Raw genomic sequence first — 9111 nt, 5'->3', positions numbered from 1 at the left:
ATATTAGTTAAAGTTGCTCTAAAATGAGCTAAAGTTTCTCTGTGTTAAAATTGCTCCATATTAGTTCAAGTTGCCGTATATTAAAGTTCATTTATATCATTTAAAGTGGCTCTAATATGAGTTAAAGTTGCTCCATGTTTTTAAAGTTGCTCTGCATTAAAGTTGAGAACTTTGGACAAAAAGTCACCTCTGTGTGAACAAAATATGTGTGAATTTCTTTCTTCTGTGACACAAACCTTCACTGGTCCACTTTTTGTTGCTGTATTTTTTTATTGCTTGGTTTTACTGGTATTATAATTACACTTCTTGCAGCATGCTTGATTGTACTTTTTCAATACAAAAAATGAAAAGCTGATCATTGGAAAAAGATGCCTACAGTGAGTTCACATGGAGAGATCTCGGCAGGTGGATTGGCCAGAATCAAACCCTAACCCGAACTTTGAAGTGAACCCCTAAAAGCTAAGGAAGAAAGGAAGCCTTTGTGTTGGGCGGTCGGTACTTTGACACACGGCTCCACCTTGTGGTTAGGTCCTCACATCATCAGTCTGGTTTCACATCTTCTTGCAGCAAACAAAAGCCAGAGTGCTGCTGCAGTTTTCAGGGTACCACTCCAACTTGACTACAAAAAAAAAATAACAAAGACAAAGAGATCAAGGATTTCAAGCTGAAAACAGAAACATGGCGACTGTGGCTGGTCCTATTATCGGCATATTGATATTTTAGGGGAATGGCTCAATAGCGCCCCCTGCAATATTCTGAAAATTCAGCCCTTGAACCATGTTTCACCTACAGCTATGAAATCAGGTATCCATATGCAACTTGTCAGGGCACACAAAAAAGCCTCCTGTACAAATACCCAAAACCCAACAGGAAGTCAGCCATTTTGAATGGCGATTCACATTTGGATGAGTTTGATCATTCTTGCACTTTTTCAAAAGCTATAAACTCAAACAGGGTTACCCCGAGAGAGCTCAAATTTGGCCAGGATGTACACCAGGCATAGTTGAACAAAAGTTATCAAAATGCTCCACAAAAGTCTGAGGGCGTGGAAATGGTGGCCAGCGGAATGCGGCCATTTTAGATGTTTTGCAATGAAACAGGAAGTGGCATCTAACAAGCCTCCACATTCCCCAATCTGCCTCAGTCTCGACATGTGTGATCGGAGTCCGACCCTAATCACTTCCACAGGCCAATACACATTCACAGTCATGGCACGACCTGGTGGTCAGGACATGTTCAACACTGCTAGATGCATTAATGCCGGCCATTTTGGATGTTTTGCTATGAAACAGGAAGTGTTGTCTAACTAGCCTGTATATGCTCCAATCTGTCTCAAACTTTACAAGCGGTTTTGTGTTAGCAGTCAAAGAGCATTATGGGGTTTTAGCTAGCAACAGGCACCATGACAAAGATTACTGTGGTAGTTAATGACATTGGTCAAAATTCGTGTTTTGAAGACAATGTTTCTACAATCAAGTAGTATTAAAAACATGTAATATCATGTTTTACGCTCACCATGAAAACTGCTTCATCAGAACATGAAAAACATCCACTGCACTCACTTTATTATAACAGTCAATTGATAAAACGGTCGGTTGAGAAAGCAGTTTAAAATTAGCACCTCTGGTACACAGGGAACGACTGATTGTCTACAGGAGCACATGTCAAAGTACAATGATGTGTGTTTGTGTGTAGTATTACGCTCATAGTTCATCTTCAGGCAGTGGTAGCTGTTGTGGGCGCCGTGGTAATCGTGGTACCAGTTGTCGTAGTGGAACTTAGAGCCGTCACGCCACAGCCAATAACCCGGCTGTAGATGGACACAAAAAATCAAAAATATCTTCAGTATAACACAAGCAGATTCAACGTAAGTACGTTATCGCATCAAACTTTAGCCGTCTTATCCTCTTAAATATCTACTGTAACGCCTCCTGATCACATATCTATAAATAATCTATGAATGAACAGGAGAGTAAAAGACAATATTTCCTACATATAAGTAATCATAGCCACCAATCCAGGTGTGTGGGAAGTCATGGCCGTCTCCTTTGGTCAGGCCCTTGATGAAGTAACTCTGCTCGTCACTGTGGATTGACGCCAGGTTGCCCCCTTCAAACATACAGTAAAACTGGAACAAGCAAGACAAACTTCATTAATTACAAATCAGGACGCTGGCTTTCAACTCAGTGTCAGAGGAATCATGCAGCTCAAACGAAGGTCCTTAGTTAAACTTTCTCTGTCGTTATTTTGGTTAATTTCCAGTACACATTTTTATGCCGTTTTCATTTTATTGTGCAATAATAACTTTGACACCTAGCTTAGCTTCATGTACGGTTTGGCCTGTTTTGTGATGAGGTTTCTCAGATCCTAGGGGGAGCTCTGAATATGTTAGTTTATTACAGGATCTGGTGCAAATCAAGCATTGCGGCGGTTTAGGCTAGCAGTGGGAACCATGACAAAGAATTCTGGGGTTGTTAATGATTCCGGTCGGAGTTAATGGTTTCTGGTCGTTTTGACATTTGAGGAATCGTGTGTCTCAAACCCCTCAAAAAATGGATACAAAACAATCTGGGTGGATTTGCTTTGCCACTTTGTGGAATGAAAACTTTGATACTCAGTTTAGTTTCATGCACTTATGGCTTCTCAGTTGTTCTGGGGAACTTGGATTGGTTTATATTTGGCTTTTATAAAATAAAATAAAAATTACACTGCCGTTCAGGGGGAATTCAAGAAATTTTTTGAAAGAAAATCATTTCATTTCCAATGAAGAAATGATTAAATGAATGATAAATCCACTCTAGACACTGTAAATGTGGTAAATGACTATTCTAGCTGAAAATGGCTGATTTTTAATGTAATATCTCCATGGGGGTACAGAGGAACATTTCCAGCAACCATCACTCCTGTGTTCTAATGCTACATTGTGTTAGCTAATGGTGTTGAAAGGCTCATTGATGATTAGAAAACCTTTGTGAAATCGTGCTAGCAGATGAATAAAAATGTGAGTTTTCATGGAAAACTTGAAATTGTCTGGGTGACCCCAAACTTTTGAAAGATAGCTTATATCAATAAGAGTTATTCTAACGAAATACCAAGATTGGGTGGTTTTTAATGACAGTGGCCTACCAAGGAGGTGGTTGCTCAGATTACGACTGGTTTGGTATTGTGAGCAGAAAGCATTGCAGCGGTTTAACCATTTCATGCACAACATGGGTCAAAAGACACCCATATTCCCCACTGAATATAGATCACTTTTGACCCATGTTGTGCATGAAAGGGTTAAGCTGGCAATGGCCACCTTGACAAAGAATTCTGGGGTTGTTCATGGCTTCCAGCCAGAGTCCATGTTTCGATGATAAACCCAGAAAATCTGGAGTTAGCCAGAGTGAAAAGACAATTTTTATTCATTACTGATCTTTTTAAACAGCGGATGATCTGAATTTGAATTTTAAACTCAGGTTTGATTAATTTTTCTGACACATGATGTGCTAAAGGGCTGTCAGACAGGCTTCGTAGATGTGATTTTACCCCCAAAATAGTTCTAATTGCAACATGTATGAATCGCTGAGAGATCATTATTTAGTCTTTGTCGCTCCATCAGTCCTCACCTCAGCTTCGATCCATGTCTTCTCGGAGCCGATGAACTTGTAGCACTGTCCTTCATAGTAAGTCCAGCCCTCCGGGCAGTAATGACCGTGTTCTAGAAGAAAAGAAAACCCAGTTAAACTCAGTTATGTGTGAACATGAGGTTTGTTTTGGTTTGTTTGAGTTGATGCAAAAGTTTAAGATATTTGTACTTTGACTGCAGCTTGATGCTGCCAATCTCCTGAAATTGTTAAAAACTGATCTGGTATTGGTGTCAAATGAAAATTATACTCAGGAACACAAGAAAAAAGTTGCCTCTGTTGATATTAAATGAGAAATATTCATTGGTGTGAGTGAAGGAGAGTGGTGGCAGAAGTACCCAGAGGTTTTATTTAACCCTCTCAACCAGAACTTAGCAATAATCCTTGAAGTGCGTGTGTTACTTTTTAGTTTCATCTGGAAACTAGAAATCAGGGAATATTTCATCAAAATAACATTACTGAAATGTCGTGGACACTTCACTGCTCCTCCTTTTTAGCCAACCAATCAGATAGTTGATGTAAATGGAGGAGACATTGAAGAATCCTATTTTACTGTGAACCATGCCGTTTTTCCAAACCAAGAAATGTCAGTGCTGAACATTAACCAAACTTCCAACATGTCAAACGAACCTTAACCACAAAGTTTTTTGTGCCATAATCTCACTAGAAAGAAACCCGAAAGCAAAACAAGACCGATGGAATTCTGGTCTTCTGGTTTGGACTTTATGGCTATCTTTCAAAATGATGCAGTTTAGCAGTTTTAGGAGCATAATGTTGTGGAGACCAGGTTGGTTAGAAGAATGACTGGGCCTCAAGTTTCCAGCAGAACACTGATCAGTAAGCAGCACCGCAAAAACCAAAGAAGATTGATTAGTAACCCAGAAAATGGATGAAATGCTTCAGCTATGAAGCAAAAGGGTCATATTTTACCCCGAACCATGATGTTTTTCCAAACTCAAATCCAGCTTCTAATGTGTCGATTGAATCCAAACCATGTAGTCTTTGTGGAACTCTGGTTTCCTGGTCTGGACTTTAAGCGCCTCTACACAACACAGCATAATTACGTTTCGTTCAGAGGATCTTTTCAGGAGCGTAATGCTGTGGAGACTGGGTTGGTTAGAAGTATGAATGAGCCTCAAGTTTCCATGTAATTTTCTCGACAGAGCTGGACATCACCCATGACTACTGAGGATTAGACCATCAGAAACCTGAAAGTCTGATTGTTCTGTTTTATTTTCTTTGTTGTTTTTTTTAGTTTAAATTCACAAGCACTCACCACAGTTGAGAGGGTCAGAGCCCGCCGGCCTCTTTGTGTACGGTATCTCTTCCCCGGTCTTGACGTTGACGCAATAGCAGTACCCGTATGAGCACTGCCACGGGACGAAGTAGCCGTAGTCGTCGCACTCTGGGCAGTACTCGTCAGGATAGTACGCACAGTACATCCTCTTGAGTTCGCAGGGCCCTTTGTATGCGCCGGTTATGTTGAGCGGACCCCCTCGGCTCAGAGACAGAACGGTGCACAGCGCCAGCAGCACACCGAGCATCTTGGCGGCGAACATGACAACCACGACTGGGGTGGATGACCTTCCAAAGAACCAGAGTTAAAAACTGGAAAAAAAAATGTTGGCGCTATCCTAAAAAATATTCATCTATCTGAAGAAAGATGTTCCACTATGCTGAATGTATCTTCAACAACTTCCTCCTCTGTTCATTGCTTGTGTCTTGTTTTTTGTCTCATTTATGCCTCCCCCCAATTTTTATGTTATTTTTTGCCTAGTCTTTGTGATTTTGTGTCTAATTTTGGTCATTTTATGCCTATTTTTTGTCATTTTCAGTCTCACTTTGTGTCGTTTGTCATTTTGCCTGTATTTAAAATGATTTTGTATCCCATTACTGTCATTTCATGTCCATCTTTTGTCTTATTTCTGTCACTTTGTCTTAGGTTTTTGCCTTTTTATGTTGACTTTTGTCTAGTTTTTTTTTCATTTTCTGTCTCACGTTGTCTCATTTCTGTTATTTTGTCTAACCATACTGTAGATATTGGACTATTTCCATGTTTCCTATCCAGATTTTTCCGCTCTACTCTGCTTTTCGTCAGCAGAAAGATGTTTCTCCATGCTGAATGTATCTTCCAACAACTTGCTCCTCTGTTCACTGTTTCTGAGCCGTGCTGCATTTATTTCATTCATCCGGTAGCGTTTGTTTTTTTATGACATCTTTAACTAACTTCAAATATTTTGGGTTGAGTAATTGTTCTTGTATATCTCAATGTTTGTTTTGTTTTTATGAAATCTGGTTAAAAAAAGAGCAAATTTTTAATCGAGAAAATTATAATAAAGTGATTTTGGATGACCACTTACTATTAGACCACCAGAAACCTGAAAATCCAGTGGTTCCTTCTGTTTGATAAATGGTGCAATTTTGCCGAGTTTGTAAAGACATCACACCTCTAAAACCTGCTTTTTGGGTTCGCAGAACATTGTCCACATTAAAGTCCATAATTTCTTTGAAATGATAAAACAAATACGACTTCATTTTCTGTTGACAGGTTTGGTTTTGTTGTTTTGAGGCATGTAGAATTGCAATTTTTCAAAAAAAAAAACCCTTTTGAGCTTTACTACTTTTCTCAACATGACTCTCAAATTGTTTCTCAAGTGCGATTTGACCATCTGAGCAAAGAAAAAGTTGACTTTAACACAAATATTTACTTTATACAGAAGTTAAAGATGCCTGAGCTCAAAATGGTTCAAAATATCTGTTTGCACGATCACATGCATGTGCAGAACTCAATAATGCTGCAAACAAATGAAGCAGAATGAGTAAAACATGAAAAAGACTCACGAAGCAGACTTGCTGTTTTCTGGATCAGCTGGAGTGTCGAGTCGCGTCTGGCAGCCTCCACGGCTTCTCGGCCTTTTATCCCACACATTTCTGGCTCGTCTCCATTTCCCAGAACTTTAGCTGTAGCCCTAAGGCCGAATGTCACAATAACAATGCCTCTTTTCAGCACATATCCCTTCACCTTTGCCTTGTTTGTTCACCGTAAACAAGCCATTCTGGGCGCAGTTATTCCCTCCTGGACGGCTGCGATCACAATGAGTGTTGGGTTACGCCGCTTTGGTGTCGCTTCGGCCGCATTGTTCGTCGAGTCTCGGCTTCCCAAAATTGTGTCTCCTCTGTTTGCACTTTTTCAGGTTACCTGTAACTTTAGGTTCAAAAGAATTATTCCAATCACATCAACATGTGCTCTTATCTCACTCGATGCTGCTCTTATCTTACATCCTCGTATTGTGTAAATCTGGGTTGCAGACAATTTAAACACTGTGACCTCTAGAGATGGGCTGTATCGTATCTCATCATCACAGATTATCTATAAATTGGTTGGTGTCCAGTACCGCCTATTATGATTTGTTGTTGTACATTAAATACGTTAATTATCACCATCGTGCCACAAGATCTGACTCACCTTGAAGTCACGCTAACAGAGCGGGGGAGCTTTTCGCTGTGTCATTGTGAAAGTCCAAATCAGGTAAGTGTTTTCTGCAGCGCCCCCTGGTGTCTGGACGCCGCCGTCTATACTTAAACTAAACAAGCTGCTTTTTAACTGAAACAACACCTGACTCCTCCAAGGTCCAGCCTAAACCAAAAATGAGCAAAGAAGCAGAGCTGAGGCAACCTTGGACTGTTCCATGGCTGTCAGTCAAGGAAGCCACGCCCTTAATTATGCATAACTTAAAGTCAAAACACAATTTAAATAGATGACTTACATATTGTGGTCATGAACGGGGGAAATTAGACATAAAGACCATTTTTAAACCAGGCTGTGAAGGGGTTTATTTCTGCTGGAAAGTTGGACATTTTGGGGATTGGGTCAGTTTTGGAGTCAGCCTCTAGTGGACATTCGATGAACTGCAGTTTGTGAAGCTTCTGCATTTATGAAAAATCCATCAGAGCCTCCAAGCAGACCTCCTCAGAGCTGATTCTGTATCTACAGGAACTTTGGCATATTGAGTGAATCAATGCAAAATTTTACCCGTATAATGTGAATATTGTCTGAGTTAGAGGCCTTTGAAATACATGGAGGTGGGTGGAAATGTCACTTTTTACATCACTCTTGAGCCTCAGAACTTCATCAGTCCAGCAGATAGACACATGACATTTAGGAGGAGAAACACGTCTGAGTTCTGGTAAAAACTGTCACCAGATCAGTGCTACATCCATCCAGGTGTCACAGTCTGAACACTGAATCTGGTTTCTGTTAGTGTTTTCTATAACCAACTATGAGCATCAGTATTATGGGATGTATCCCAGTTTAAACAGTTTAACGTCTATGATAGAGAGTCATAAAAACAATCATTGGATGTGTTTCTGTTTTCTGAAAATTCACCTGAGAAAACTTTAAAAAGTGCATTCTGGGTAAACTTTAAGGCTCAGATCAGCATGTGTGGTCGGTGGTTGGTTAGAACCAGGTGTTGATTTCTGTTATTTTGGAAAGTGTTTGCCTCATTTAGGACTTTTTTGGTCATTTTGTTCAAATCATGGGCAAATGTATAATTTTGGACAAATTAAATGACATTTGGGACATTTTTAGGCTCTTTTTGAAATTACTGTAGTAATTTTGAACAAATGCTGGCTCATTGTTAACCTTTTCTCTTAGTTTTGGACAAATTTCAGCTTCTTTTTGACCAATTTTATTTGTAAACCTGGACAAACTGTGAGACAATTAGACAAAATTTGTAAGTTGTCTTAATTTGTACATTTTTGACACGTTTTTTGTGATTTGGGGTAAATTCTGAGACATTTTGGAAGGTTTTTGGCTCATTTTGCACTTTCTTGTCATATTGTACAAACTATGGACAAACAGGAAGACATTTAGAGAGAATCTGACTAATTTTGAACCAGTTTTGATTACTTGTGCTGATGGATCATTTAATAAACATTTATCTGCACGTTGTTTTTACAGACGTTAAAAATTACAAAGATATGGTGAAAAATCTCCTAGATTATGGGTTGACGCAGCCAAATGAGAAAGCGCAGCGAAAAAAAGAGCTTAGAGTGTGGAAACCTGAAATCAATGCAGTATCTTTAGCTTCACACTGAAAAAGCTTCTATTTTCTCCGGACTATTAATGAGGTTTTCTAGCTTCATGATATATTATCCAATCCAGTCTGTGCCCCCGATATTCACAATAGCTGTCAAAAAAACAAGACGGGTGCAGCTTTGGATAAGATAACAGAAGATTTATGTATCACCCTCTGCGTTTTAAATGCTCCTAACGGACCTAAAGTTACAAGCAGCTCGAAAACTACAAGGTGGGACGCCATTGAGACGAACAAAGCAGTGAAAGGGATACGAAGATGGTGCAACCCAAAACTGTTGGTGATTACAGCGATCGGAGAGAGAATATCTGCACACGTGAGGCCTGAACTGACGAAATAAAGACAAAAGCTCGGCTGTCATGTGAAAAAATAAACATCATTTCATC

The 9111-nt window shown here is 39.7% G+C and overlaps 1 protein-coding gene across 2 annotated transcripts; it reads right to left on the bottom strand.

The window, feature by feature from the left end:
* Positions 1 to 256: 256 nt before the first annotated feature.
* LOC110970508 (galactose-specific lectin nattectin-like) lies at positions 257 to 6604 on the bottom strand. Of its 2 annotated transcripts, none has more exons than XM_022220797.2 (6): positions 6468 to 6604; positions 4903 to 5210; positions 3609 to 3700; positions 1994 to 2128; positions 1702 to 1810; positions 257 to 619 (listed from the first exon to the last, which is right to left on the bottom strand). In XM_022220797.2, the coding sequence occupies exons 2-6, from the start codon at positions 5183 to 5185 to the stop codon at positions 552 to 554; spliced, it is 687 nt and encodes a 228-aa protein (XP_022076489.2). In that variant the 5' UTR covers positions 5186 to 5210; positions 6468 to 6604; the 3' UTR covers positions 257 to 551. The 2 variants fall into 2 exon arrangements, with proteins under 2 accessions (XP_022076489.2, XP_022076490.2); XM_022220798.2 differs by having other exon boundaries at positions 4903 to 5234; positions 6468 to 6510.
* Between the last annotated feature and the right edge of the window lie 2507 nt (positions 6605 to 9111).

Source organism: Acanthochromis polyacanthus, chromosome 24 (genome assembly GCF_021347895.1).
Source record: "Acanthochromis polyacanthus isolate Apoly-LR-REF ecotype Palm Island chromosome 24, KAUST_Apoly_ChrSc, whole genome shotgun sequence".
NCBI lineage: Eukaryota > Metazoa > Chordata > Actinopteri > Pomacentridae > Acanthochromis > Acanthochromis polyacanthus.
The sequence above is the reverse complement of the archived record's forward strand: the minus strand, read 5'-3'. Positions and strand labels throughout refer to the sequence as shown.